This window comes from Anopheles gambiae, chromosome 3, assembly GCF_943734735.2.
Source record: "Anopheles gambiae chromosome 3, idAnoGambNW_F1_1, whole genome shotgun sequence".
Classification (NCBI taxonomy): Eukaryota; Metazoa; Arthropoda; class Insecta; order Diptera; family Culicidae; genus Anopheles; species Anopheles gambiae.
This window is the reverse complement of record NC_064602.1, coordinates 96,543,328-96,557,676: the sequence shown is the minus strand read 5'-3', so window position 1 is coordinate 96,557,676 and position 14,349 is coordinate 96,543,328. Positions and strand designations below refer to the sequence as shown.

General features: G+C 47.9%; 1 protein-coding gene across 3 annotated transcripts in view; it reads right to left on the bottom strand.

The window, feature by feature from the left end:
- LOC1280437 (protein kinase C, brain isozyme) overlaps nt 1-9,666 on the bottom strand; it is a 64,686-nt gene extending 55,020 nt beyond the window's left edge. Inside the window, exons 1-3 of one of the 3 annotated variants that reach the window (XM_061658415.1) lie at nt 7,534-7,653; nt 7,171-7,449; nt 4,328-5,116 (exon numbers count right to left, since the gene is read on the bottom strand). In XM_061658415.1, the coding sequence (XP_061514399.1) occupies nt 4,328-4,509 (182 nt within the window). In that variant the 5' untranslated portion in view covers nt 4,510-5,116; nt 7,171-7,449; nt 7,534-7,653. Of the gene's footprint in view, nt 1-4,327; nt 5,117-7,170; nt 7,450-7,533; nt 7,654-9,497 lie in introns of those variants that run through there. The other 2 variants (XM_061658416.1, XM_061658417.1) reach the window with 2 other exon arrangements.
- Nucleotides 9,667-14,349: the final 4,683 nt, after the last annotated feature.

Genomic DNA, 14,349 nt, shown 5'->3' with positions numbered 1-14,349 from the left:
TCCACTTCCCGGTACGCCACAAATCCCTTGAATAATGAACCGGTACGGCATAACAATATAGAGCCGGACCGCTGCAGCAGCGAACGGAAAACGATGTGTACCAGTAGCTACAATGCCGTCAACATCGACCAACAAAAAAAAACACGCAAAAACATATTTACACATACCAACACACACACACACGCACACAGAAACTCTTGCAAGCGCGCAAACTACCGAGGAGCCCCCCCGGCCCGGAATGGCCATCATTAATTTATTTACTGCCCCGTTCGCCGACTGTACGTGCGTATACAATTGGGTGGATTTGCGTTTGCGTCTGTAGCAACACATGCTCTCGAATCGTTTCCGCCTTTTCCCGGCCTTTTCCCTACAGCGCCCAACACCACCAGCTGTCACTTTGACAGATGACGGCAAACGCCCGAATGTATGCAACAAAAGTGCTCCAGCAACCGGGGTTTGTCCGTTTGTTTTTTGGACTGGTTTTTGCTTGCTCTCGCACGGAATATTATTCATCAAATGCCCTTCTGCACATAAATTCAGGCGCGCTCGCGCCACCGTACGCGCTGAGCCGAAACAATTATGTGCTAATTAATGAAGCAATTACCAGCACACGGGGGGACGTGACACGCGAGCTTAATTCAATCGATTTGCGATGATGAAAGTCCCCACTGTGCATCAGGCGACAGTGAGGAGCACGATTTCCAATGCTTTCTGCTGCAGCGTGTAAAAGCGTGTTGAGCTGATTCTGAATCCTTTCCAAGCGGGTCGAGAAGCGGTGTTTTGCTGCAAATAATTCTGACCGACCACGCCATACCTTTACCCCTGGTCGGCACTGCACGTCGGCACTGCAAGGCGCTTCGGGCGAAAATCGATATTTTTAATTACATTTCTGGTACACCCAAGCCCCCGGGTCGCCGCTGGTCAAAAACTGGCAAATAAGAAGGCGGAACCTGTTCTTTTTTTTTGTTTTTTGGCCCAACATCACACGCCCGGTGGTAAAGCACAATTTGATTATTTGCTGAGCTTTCAATACGCCCGGCGCGTCGGCATCATTAAGGCGATAATCACCCTCTGTCAGCTAGCACGGCGTTTCGTTTTTTTTTTCGGCTCCACTCGCTCATTAAGCACGCCCGGTTCGAGATGTGCTCGCCGCTGTGTCCGTCCTCATACGTTATTAACAAGAACATGTCAGCGATGATACGACCAGGCCCTTTTGGTACGGGAAAAGGTAACGAAAAAAATGGCCCGTTAATAGTTATTGATGAACATCAGCGCGCTACGCATCATAACGTACGGTGTCGTTAGCGTCATGGGAATTTGTCAATAATTGACACCTATTTGGAGGGTTCGGGCCTTTTTTTGTAACATCACTTCAGCCTATATTGGATGCTTTTTACACTGCTCATACAGGGGCAATTACGATAAAACTGGTGTACTGTCAGGCGACAAACGATAAAACGCCGAAATGTATGCAATTTGTGTTACAAAATTACCCTTTTCATATTTCTTCGTGCAGTTTTCTATCCAATTTTGCTTTTTAATTTACGCATACGCACTTAAAATGTCAAACGGTGCTTTTCAAATGCTTTTAAATTCTTTATACAGTCTGACAGTGCTAATAAAATGTTCCAATCACGTATTTCACTGTCCTTGGCCACACTTTTCGGACAGTTGCAACCCGCTTTTAGGTAAATTAAAATCGCCCACCTCCTTCCTTTGCCTTCCAAACATTCTTACCGACCAACAACAAGCATGCACGAGTACAAGACACCCCTCCTCCTTCCTTTTTCCTCGTACTCTTATGCAACCTTCCTCCGGAACCAAAAAAAAACACAAACGCAGCAACACCGAAAGCACTGCAATATTCAAGCCATTCATTTTTATGTTGCATGGCTTCCGATTTTCCCCTCCACTTATCGGATCAGCGTGACTTGGTGTATCGTTTCGCGTCGAGCCACCGAACCCCGACCCCGTTCGACCCCGTTCGCGTAGAGCACCCCTTTTTGGTTCTTCTGCGCAGCTACCAGGCTTCTGGGGTTGGGTGGCGTAGCAAAAGGTGGGCAAAAAAGAAGAACTGATTAGAAAACCACTAATTCGATAATAATCGCAGGCGTGGGCTTGCATCTAGAATTCAACAGCCAGAGCTTCCACAGACAACGAAAGCACAGGGGGTGGAGTGATGGCGAAACCAGTGCCATTGTATAGTGATGAAATAAATGTATTTAGCAGCTCGTTCAGCCCATTCTCTACGGGACATTAGCATAATGTTCGTGTTTTCGAATTTAATCGCTCAATATTGTTCCTTTCCCTGGTGGTGCAGTGAATTGAAATACACTGCCAGTACGATTGTGGATGCTTAATAAACTCACAACAATTAATATGCCCCATTTATTCTATTAACGTGGCCGTAAACGAACCGAGCGCGCGTGCCTTTTCCACCGCCCCGGGGAGGGTTGAACCTTTTCAATCGGAACATTCAACCACTCGGGACCGTATCTCGTCGCAAATACCTTCTTCAAAAGTAGCTCCCAAACAGTAGGAGCCCATCCTGCTCCACCTACGCCAAAAAACCCCCCCATCAGTACCCAATTAAACCGCTCACCGGCTCACGGCCGGGAAATCAACACTCAAACGCACACAGCGCACACAGCCAGCAGCCAACAACAGCACACACAGCGTAGGCACTGCGGGAGTCCCCCGCGGCCTGTTGCAACCTGCTGCTGCTTCCGAAAGTTCGCTCCGTGGCGTGATTTATTACCTTCACGGCCGCACCGGACAAGATGGGACACTTACGCCGCCAGCTTCCCATGCTGCAGGCAGAACAAGTAGCGCTGCCGCCCCATCAAATACACTCCCACTCATTAGCTGATAATGGTGGGCGTGGGGGTCGTGGGATGCTTTCCCCATAGGAAAGCTTCGAGCCCGGGTTGACTTCCGGGGTGGAGTTAGCCGTGGCAATTAAACCCGTAAAATCGATTTTCCAAGTTGGAGAGGTGACAAGTTGTCAGTTTATGATCTTTATGGTCGGTGCAAGGTTCCAGGTTCGGTTTACGACAAAAGGACCTCCATTTCAATCAAGCTGTAAATTAAAGTGTCATATTTTCGGCTGGGACCTTTTCCCAAAACCACGGCAAGGAGACCAGCCGAGCTTTTACGGGCTTTGATTGACTTTTTTGTGTTTTAAGTTACTTGAAACGAGCGATGACGTTTATCAGATTTGCAGTAGAGAGCGGGTTGGGCAGGGAGGGCACAGTTTTCAATCAAAGAATCAAGAGTTTACGGTTCAAGATTATAACCTGCCATAAAAGAAGTCGTTAAAAGCCACTCGGTTAAATGAGTTTTGTCAGAAATTTAAAAAAGAGGTAAAATGTATTCTTCAAACCACGCCTCAGCTCCCCGTTTCTATAACCCGTCCCGTCCTGTGTGCAACGTTAGAAATCACACGTTGGGGCAACACTGTAGTAGACGGTGCCACGGCACAACCATGACCACAGCAAAAGCAAAACAATCACTCCTACACCAGACGCGCTCATTACCTCACCCGGACGCCCGGAGGTAGTACTAACCATGATGAAGAAAATGCTCCTCCAGTCCGCAGGGCAGGGACTGTAAAAACCAGTAAAAACGTACTAACACGACCCACAGCAGTAATTACGGCTCGGTTGCCTACCACCACCTACCCTCACACACACACACACACACACGTGTGCGACTTCAACCCGAAAAGCCTGCAACACAAATCCGTATCTGTCCGCTGGCCGCTTGCGTTACTGAGGCTGTCACTGCGAAGAACCTGCGCTCACGACCGGGAAGAGTGTGGAAGTTGTGGCACCGCAGGGAGTGGAGGAAGAACATTGTGTGGTACATGTTTTACACCATTCCAGCCTCCTCTCCCTTCGACCCGTTTTTACGCTGCCCTTCATAATTTTGCATATGATTCATAACAGAAGCGGATCGTACCAACAACTCGCAAAGGAACGTGAGCAACGTGACGGGGGAAGAAAACCATCAACGTCACCATCGCCGCTCTGCTTACACTCGGTGGCCAACACTTGGTCGGTCAGTACACACACACACACCCATCGTCCTCTCTTCTGCTCTCCCCGGTTCCGTGTGTCACGGTATCCTGTTAAAAGCCACAAGAAGTTCCAGTTAAACCGTGCCGTAATTGACACTCCATCGTTGGGCGCCCTCCTACTGCCCTTTCAAAACCGACCCGTAACCATTATTGGAGCGTAACGCATCCAGAGGGACATACACACACACATAGTCACACATCGCGAGACATCCAGAATGCAGCAAAAAAAAAACAAACGGGCCTGCTTACCAAATGAAATCCTTGCAGTGGGAGCAGAACGTCGGCTGCTTGAAGAAGCGCGGTATGAAGCGATGATCCTTGACATTATAAACGTTCTTCTTCTTGAGCGCACCCTTGCGCCCGCGGTTGCGTAGCGCCATCTTGTTCTCCGCCTCCGGGATCTCCTCCAGCGTGTTATCGTCGTCCGCCATCTTGCCGCGTCCGGTCCCGCTTGTGTCTCGAGCAAACACGGGAAAGCTTAGCGCTCAGCTCACTCAGCACTCAGCACGCTTGCACGGCGCAACACACACTTAGCGCACACGGCACGCGGGAAACAGTAATGGAATGGGCTAGAGTAACGCGCAGTAACGCCTGCGCCCGTAACGCACCCGTTGTCGCACTGCCGCTGCCGTTGCTACCGAACCAATTTCACTTCCACCACACAGACACACTATTCTCTACTCTTCATAGAACAGGCAGAACGAGACTTGGTACTTGGTTCCACCACTCGCTGCACACCCTGCACGGGTGGCACATACACACACACCGAGACACACACACCCACACGCGAACGCACTGCAACGTACCCACACAGACACACACGGTTGTTCGCGTTGGCTGGGGCCCACGACGATTGCTCGCTAGTAGAAGCAGCAGCAGCAGCAGGTGTGTTGTTCTCCGGATTTTACACCGCAACGGGAAGACGAACGAACGCACCTGACAGGACACTAGCTGGATACTAACGCGCACCACAACACTAAGGCGACTCGGTATGGCGACCTGCCTGTAGCTGTAACGACGACGAGCACGTTCTCTCCGCTGTCGACGAAACGGGATGAGAGTGAAAAGGAGAGAATGGGAGAGAATGAAATGAGAGTGTTACATTTACGCAATCTGCTCCTTGCTGCCGGAAAGTGTGAGCAGGCGGAGAGAGAGAGAGAGAGAGAGAGAGTAAAACACGCTCCTGTGCTCTCTCTCTGTCTCGCTGTCCGCGCAAGGATGCCCTGCTGTGTCAATTTATTTCGTATCGATGGTGTGGCTAGAAACAAGTTCTCAACCCTACTTTATGTACCCGTTCTTAGTGCTCTCGATTTATGGCTCGCGCTCACTCGCTCACTGCATAGTTCTCTACTCTCTCTCTCTCTCTCTTTCTGCTCACATCATTCTCCACCAGCAATTTCCTCGAAAGGCGCTGCAATGGACACAGGACGAGCTTTTTCCGTGCTCCGGACTCGCTATCCATGCTATTCTTGTGGCAAGCAAAACAAACCGTTAACGCGCCGAACCAGGCAAGCTAGCGCCCGTGAAGCGCAACAGTGCCTTTCTTCTTCTTCTTCCGTTCGCTCGTTCCCAACCCTTTACCAAACTCCATTTTCTTGCACTACCGCCCATCGATATCCGCGATGATGACCTCCGAAGAACGCTCCAATTACTAATAACCATAATTAGTTCCCGCGCGTTATACTTGGCCCTTGGGGAGACACAGCCACAGCATCGCAACAAACATCGTAATGAGAAATCGATTAAGTCGAATGTCAAAAGTTTAATTACTTCCACACACAAAAAAGAGTCCTTCCCACCCCCCCTCTTCATCGTCACACGTCCAAGGGATTGAAAATAATCGACCAAATCGTCGACGATCGATTTCGCTGCCCTTTACCCGGACCCCCAAAAAAGGGGGCCATTTTTACGTCCAACAGTTTGTAAACAAAGTTGGGTCGAAATTGGGCGGCCGCTGCCATTCTCCTTGCGGATGAGTTCCCGTGGATCCTATTACACGATTGATTTTATTGAGTTTTCTTGTTCCTTTTCTCGCTGTTCAACTGCTGTTCTGATCACTCGTGAACCAATAAAACAACACTGAAAGAAAAATTACCCGAAAACAGTTCGAGCAGCAACGGTTGCTAATCTGCCAGCCACGCCATCTCCTCTCTCGTGTGTCCTTGGAAGAGCTACCTTCCCGCAGGTCAGGTTGGTATATCACTTCACAAGTCAGCAGGAAAGAAAAAGGAACAAGGAACAACGACACGCTGCAGAGCGCCCCGTTGGAGAGCGCCGCGCTGCCCAGGCCCAGAGCCGGATGGAGTTTTAATTGGAAAACTTCTTCCCAATGGGTCCGGTCGGTGTTTCGGAGGAGTTCGGAAATATTACTACGGATTCCGCTACCGTACCCCTGCTATGCGGTCGATGCGTTTCGTAAGCGGAGAGTGCAGAACCGGCCCCGATCGGCACAGTGCTTGACGGGTGTGTGTGACACCGTTGCTACAACCGTGGCCGCACATTCGACAAACGTGGACAGCTAATTCAATTAACGACGTGTCGCGTCATCCCTCCATCAGCACACCGATTGACGCCATTGCGGAGGGCCAGGGGTAGCGCAAGGTAGCGCAAATGCATGGTCACCATTTTTACGGCCTCTGCCAGTGCAAACGACATGGTCAAAGTAAAGCCTGCCTGCCTGCTGTACTGCCATTTTTTATGACTATTGCGTGGCTTCCATGCGACGCTCCGACAGTATAGGACGGATTTCCAGGGGCTTCCTTCTGATGTGGAATTCTAGCAAACTCAGGACATTGCTGCCTGCCGCTGTCCGTCTTGGCATTCTAGCGCTCTAAAATCAATTAAAGACACGTCAAGCAATGGACGTAGCGACGTTCGGCGCGGTGACACATTTAGCCCGGTGAACTACTCCAACAGGCAGTACTCCGCACAGGTTGGGGGAGTAAAATTAGACGCTGCACCTTCTTCCAAGCGTCTATCAAATTAATAATCAGCTTCTTCCCAACGCCTTCCAACGCCTTGCCTTAGTACACAGTTCCCGGTACAATTATCCGATATAAACCACCCACTCACACACACACCCACACACTTACTGCCAGCTTCAATTGCTCTCACGCTTTACGATGCGTTTCTAAATAAAATTAGCGCACAAATTAATTCTGAAATGCGGCGCGTTTTTGACGTCGTCGGTGATGAATTTCATTTCCAACTGATTGCTCTCTTCTCTACGCGCACATACACACAAAGCCACCTGTCAGCAGAAAGGTGTTCATCAGCAAACAAGCTGACTGAATGCTTGTGTGTTTAATAGAAATGTTGTTAGGCAAAAGAGGACAGAAAAAATGGTGATTTTTTTTATAGCAATGGCGGTCCTAAAAAGCAAAAAAAAGCGGAGGAGATTAGAGGCTTTACAGTGGCCCCGAATAATAAAAAAAACCCTCAACCTTACATCTTACCAGATAGGTGAACCTAACACACACACGCCCGCGCCGTAATGGCGCAGGCACTAATTAGCATAGTTGTAAATTAATTTGCCAGAGGATAATAATGAACTGTCATAAACGGCTACTGAATATGATGTGGCGGGTGTGTTTTTGCATTTTAAAAAGAGGGGGGAGGGGGGGGTGGGAGCAATTCTGTTAACAAACAATCCGTGAGAACCCGGACAGATGGGGGATGTTTGATTTGGGCAAACATTGTGTTGTCGAAAATTTCCAAAAAAAAAAAATCATGCCTTCCAGCAACGGCCATAATTGAATATTGAAGATTCCTCGAGGGTCACCTGGGAGGTTTTTAAACAATCGGGCTTTTTCCAAATATTTATTAAACATGTCCCAAGATTAATGCTAGTGATAATGTACAATAAACTGTTCGTTTGAATTAAATATCGATTTGAAAAGTAATCAAAATGAATTGCTAATTTACATCTGCAGCAACTGCACTTAACCTCAACATCGCACAATTAATACGATTTGCTAAATCTTCGCACCGTTTAGTGGCAGCACACAGTAGCAGGGTTACACGGTAGCAGCTCCCCCTTCTTTCGGAGAATTTCATTCCAGCATCCACTGCAGTTTGCTCTTCGAACTCTCCCCTAGTTCGCTCTCCCTCTCTCTCGCACACGTGTTTGCTCTCTCGCTCGCCAGTGCTCATCATCTGTTTGCTCTCAATACGAGTGAGTGTGTGCGAGAGACAATCTAAGCGGAGAGATCCAATCGGTGAAGCTGCGCGGGAATTGAAAGGCAACAACAATAGCACCAGCACCACACAAAAACGTCAAACTAATATCGGAGATTGGAGAGGCGAACGTATAAAAAAGAAGAAGCAGAACGAACGAGATATACACACAACAATCGGCTTCACCACACACACACGCCGTGGAAGCTATTTTTTGTGTAGTGCCTCTCTCTCTCTCTCGCTCTCTCTTCCACCGCTAATCACTGCTCTCGGTCCCGCTGTTTGTGTGCTCTTCACCAGCTCTTAAGCAGCGGAATAACTGTGCGGTGTGTCGCTCGCTCCCCTTCTGCCCCAAGCATTTGGGGAATAATGCGTTTCTGTCCCTGGGACACTCTTTCTGCTTCACGGTTCGATATCGGTGGCAGGTTTTGACCGCTTCGCTTTCGCCTACAATGTGTGTGCGTCCGCGGGAAGGTCGACCAAGCAAGCGCACCATTTGGGGGCTTTTTTGACATTTGGCGGAAAACCTCTCGGTGTGCGTGTGTGTGTGTGTGTGTGTGTGTCGTAGATGCGCGGGTGCAGATCCTTTCCTCCCATTCCCTGTCCCTACCCACACGTCCACCTTTCGCTCTCAATAACCGGTCGATAACGTGCCATTTCCGCTCCAAAATGTGGAATCTCTTCTCTTCTCCGAGGCACGCATTTGCAAACAACACTTGCAACCAAAACTCGCTCTCTTGCACACAGCCTCACACCAGGCTCCGAGCGGGCGCACCACCGTTTGACATTTGAAATGGAGATTTTTGCCGAGCTTTTAGTTTGTGCGCTTGTTTTTTTTTTTTTGTTGCTTTGTTTTGTTTTGTTTCGCTTGCCTGCCCATCCGGCACACGCACAACTGTTTTGGGGGGGCAATATTCGCGACGGTAACCGCACACACAACAGGAATTCTATCCACAATCCCCACCACCACCATCTCGCACACCAGCACACACACTCACACAAACAGTTAAACAACACGGCGCGTTTCTAGGTCAAAGTTGGCTGGGTCGAAACGGGCACGGAACATCAACATCTTAAGCGACACGGCAGCTGCCTTAGCACCCCAAGTGCACCTTGTCTGGCGGTCCACTGCTCGGGGTCACTGCTGGTGCAGAGTCAGCCTACCGTGGAATTCTTGTACCGTCGTCGCACGTACACCGCACACACACACACACATAGACGGACAAATGAACCTGATACACACCTTCACGAGCCGGCACGGGAAAGCCACACACGCTGCTGCACTGACGCACTGCTGAAACGCTAGCGAACCGAACCGAACGGCATTACAAATCAGATTGAGGCAAGCGCCAGCCAATTGGACGCATTGAGCAGATTGAAGTCCGCGCTCTGCCGCTCGCTGCGCGCACAGTGAGCTGGTCGGAGTGGATTGGTGGGTTAAAAAGAAGTAGTTTGCAGGGGAGATTATATTCATTTGATTTTTACTACAAATGGTTTACGGAAAATTAGATTAAAAGACGAAAAATATTATTTACAGAAAAAATAAAATCTCCAAGGTTTCAGATAATACTTCAACCTTTCATAAAAGTTTGAAGAATTTGAAAAGTTTTTATTTCAATTCTTACCAAATGTTTATTTTTGGAATTGACTTTATCATAAATCATATTTTTTGTATATATTTTAAAAACTTTTACAATGTACAAAGGGATTTTGTCAAATTATCATGTTTTAATAACTACATTTTTCTTAAAACATAACTAATTTTTATTGAAATTTATTCCTTACATCCTCTTAAAACTAGAATTCCTTGGGAAGTTTAAACTAGCCCGACTAACCCTGCCTTTCGCGTATTCGTGCTCATTTCTCCTCTCCGATTTCGATTATTTGCTCTCGCAATGCGCTTACAGTGCTGACCGTTGGTTTAACCACACTCTAATGTTTACTTTTACGTTGGCTATGGCAGTTTTAACGTAAAAAGTGCCGAAAAAATACAACATAAATCCAGTGCTATGATAATTCCACATTCAAATGGATGATTCTAAATCCAATCAACAATCTTGTGGGTCAGGTAGGCACACATTTACCAAGAAATTACACACCAAATTACACCAAAACTAACACTTAGTCACCCCTTTAAACCTTCCGATTGCCCTCGCGCAACCATTCCTACCGCTTCCATTTGCTGCGATTAGCATTTCTGTTTATTTTCATTCTCCCCAAACAACACCCATATATAAGCAATCGTTTATGGTAGCGCCAGGCAGTAATAAATACCCCTACACGGGAAAAGGGAAGGAAGGCGCATGTTGCTTGTGAGAGGTTCGCCATCGTTATCCACGGGAATCCATGGGAAGATCGGTACAAATCCGAAATTTTAAATTAAAACCTGCACAGCGCAAAGCCACATAAAAAGGGATGTAAAAGTCATTTCCTTCACTTTCCGTTATGTTTAAGGAAGAAAGGGAAATGTAACTGCAACAAAAACGCAGCACAAGCAGCACAAGCACACAAGACACAAGCAGCAAGATAAAATGTTTACCCCGTTCACACTGACAGCTGGCCAATTAAAATCAATTCATTCGCAAATCGAAATCGATCACGATCTGATGGGGGCCCCGTGCGGCGTTTTAATTAGCGAAAGGGCACACGCGTACATGTATCGGCCCGGCTGCCTGCCGGGAGTACCGAGCGTGTGCGTGTGTGTGTGTGTGTTGACATGTACCGGACAGTCACACACCCCTGCATCCCTCTACAGGTTCATTAACAAATAAATGGTGCAAATAAAAGTACTAATAATTAAAAAAACGCGCCTGCTGTCCTAAAGTGTGGACAGGCTGACCCGCGAGATTGATTATCTCATCATTAAACCTGTCGCGCTATTAACCCGCTGCAAATGCGCAGGGCTAGTAAAAACACACACGCATCACGCAGCTGACAACGACGATGACATGATGAGACAGAAACGATAAAAAAAACAAATCAGCCATCTTCACAAGAGTCTATGTTGCTTTAACCTGAACCACAGCCACATCAGACCGAAGAAGTCACGCCATCACCTTACACCTCTCACCATCAACATACCATAGGCGATCACACACAGCAGGCCCGTTCGCTTCCCCCATCCACAAACACGATCGCCGCATGCCGGGTTGCGCTTACTGTCGGTCTTTTCCGACCGCTCGACCGACCATGTGCGCTCTTTTGGTTGCGTTTTGCTTCTTCGCGCTCATTTGATGCCAATTGCCAAACCACATTCCCGCGCGCCGGTCGCGACCTCGACGGCCGTCCACGGCGTGTAAAAACCTGCAACTTTTCCAGTTCGCAGCCGTGTCCTTTTCCGTACCGTCCATCCCTTCCCTCCATTGGCTCTCTCTCTCTCTCTGGCAGCGTCAACGACGACACCGGTCAGTTCAGGTTATGAGTTGCGCATAAAAGTACAGCTTCATCAGCGTCATTCATGTCAATATTCGGTGTGCGTTTTTTCTTCTTACGATTTCCTTCTTCAATGCAATGCACTTTTTACAAAACACGCGGTGACAGTGTGTGTGCTTTTTTTCTGTGTTACCCTTTTTTGCTTCATAACCTCAACACAACTCAACCCAGCGGAATGATGCTTCGCCAAAGCGCCAAAGATGTAGCGTGGCAAATGGCAAGTCGGTCAGCTCGAATGTGCAGGTGCAAAAAAAAGACGACGTGTCGATCGAAAATCACCCTAGGGATTTAAAATGAAAATGGGATTTTTACACAATTACACCTTGTTTCAATGACAAACGTTCGACAAACACTAGATAATTCCTGCTTGATCGCGTAAGAAAGCATCTTTCAATTACAATTGCAATACTTTTCCCAGACTCGCTCACCCAAATAGAACTCACCCTCACGGGTTACGTCGGTCCATTTGGCGAACTAAATGCATCTGCCTTAGACACACACATACACAGACTCACGCATCTCGCATCTGGTTCCATTCGTCGCACCGGCGCTACTACAAATATGCCGCCATCGTAATTGCGGCTTAATTCACTCCACCCTCCCCCCCCCCCCCCTTCCATTCCTCTTCAGCTTCAGCTCGCTACCAACCGACAGAATGGACGCACCGCCGTGACACTGGTAATAATTTTGCAATAAATAAAACAAAAAAAGCACATACACAGAGAGACCCATTGCAATAAGCCAATAAGGCGATACCCAATAACCAACGGCATACAGCCGTAATAAGGACGGCCGCCCGTTGCACGATCGGATGGATAATTGGCACTGATTGCTTTGCGACTGCTAGAGAGTGTGAGAGAGAGGGAGAGAGAGAGAGGGTGTTGATCTTCGACAGTGGCATCAAAAACGGTTAGCGCGACTCGGCTTTGACAGTGCTGCCAGCTTCGAAGGATCAAGCTGTCTGGTTACAGCTTGTGCCCGAGCTGGACGTGATTCATATCGAGGGCGAAGAGGAATTGGAAGTCAAATACGCTTTAAACGATGTTTCCATGCAAATAAATTATTTGTATCCTCCTTCCTTTCATTCCCTTCACGAATCAATTTCTCAAATGCATCTCTCTCTCTCTCTCACCCGCCAACCGACACGCGCCATTCACAGTTTAAACTACATTTTGTAAACACGGTCTTCCCAAGGGGCCATCTCAGTGAAACGATCAAAGAGCTGAAGCCTCCGACCGAATCATCGTAAATTTCCCCTAGGAAGTAAAACAAACTGTACCGGGTGCGTCAACGAAACTAAATGGGGTTTTTGGGGGACGATCAAGTTTTGGCCCATAAATTCATCTCGATTTGTGTTGCGCTATCACATTAGTTATCGAGTCCTTGACGCCACACAGAAAGGTTAAACTATTACAGCGTTAATAACGTTACGCAAAGTGCTGCGTGACAAATGGATAGACAATTTATCAGGATGGCATTGGAGATTCTCTTGGCTGTGAATGTTGAAATGATTTGTTGGTGTGTTGCTGTGTACCGAATACTTGTACAGTACTTTCAGACATTGAATATTTTCCCAAGCTATCTTGGTACACTGCTTAATAATTAGACAAAACATACCGTCATTACTGCTGCGGATGCAAAAACCAAACAACCAGCGCTACGCAAACCATCCCCCTTTTCTCCTCCGTCCAGCTAGAAATGCTTCAAATTCCATCGCGCAATGGCCTCCCCTAACCCCAAACGCACACGGTGCATCCCATGGCAGCGCACCGCAACTGCAGTTATCGTAAACGCGCAATGCAACACACACACACACGCGCGCACGTGACCGAAACCCTGCATCGAGGCGCGATACTGTTTACATAATCGCCACAAACCGCTGGTGCTCATAGACGCACACAGGGCCAGGGAACCAGCGACCCACAGACCCAGAACGGACGGGACGGACGGGAAAGGGCGAAAATGAGAAGAGAACGAACCTGTAAAAAACAGCAACAAAACAAAACAGTTCGCTGGAAAAGTGCTGCTGTTGAGTGCAACACTGGTGTGGTTATCACGTTGCGTCACTGCCGGCCACTGCCTTCCATGCTGGGCCGATGCGCTGTTGATTGTTAATTAATTTTGTGCACATTATCGCACCGCTTGGTGGTGGCCAGCTGTTTGGGGGCTCGTTTGTCGACCACGCATTTTCTTTCGATTCGATTTGTAACACGTTCAGGAACTGTTTGTGGAAAGGATTTGACGAAAATGGTATCAAACATACCGGTTTTATTTATAGGGGTCTCGTTATAACAACGTCTGCCTCCTTTACCACGTGGTTGGCTTGCTCAAAATGCGCCAACTGCTAATTTGTGCTCATAGTGTCGCGCGCATTGCATACCTTTAGGCGCTTACGTTAGATGAAGGGTTGGCGACGGTATTTTATTAAAAGAACGTTACAATACGTGTTTGTACTTCATTTTAGCATAGAAATGATTCCAATCATATCCTTTCCAACCACCAAACCACGCTTTCAGGTCAAATTCAATTTAACCCAAGCAATTCCATTGAAAGGAGAGAAAAAACGACAGCAAACTGACAAACTATAAAAGCTACCAAGCAACAAATGCTTCCTTCCTGGTTTTCCACAACAGCCACAGCCCCAGAAGCATTAGAAGCAACAA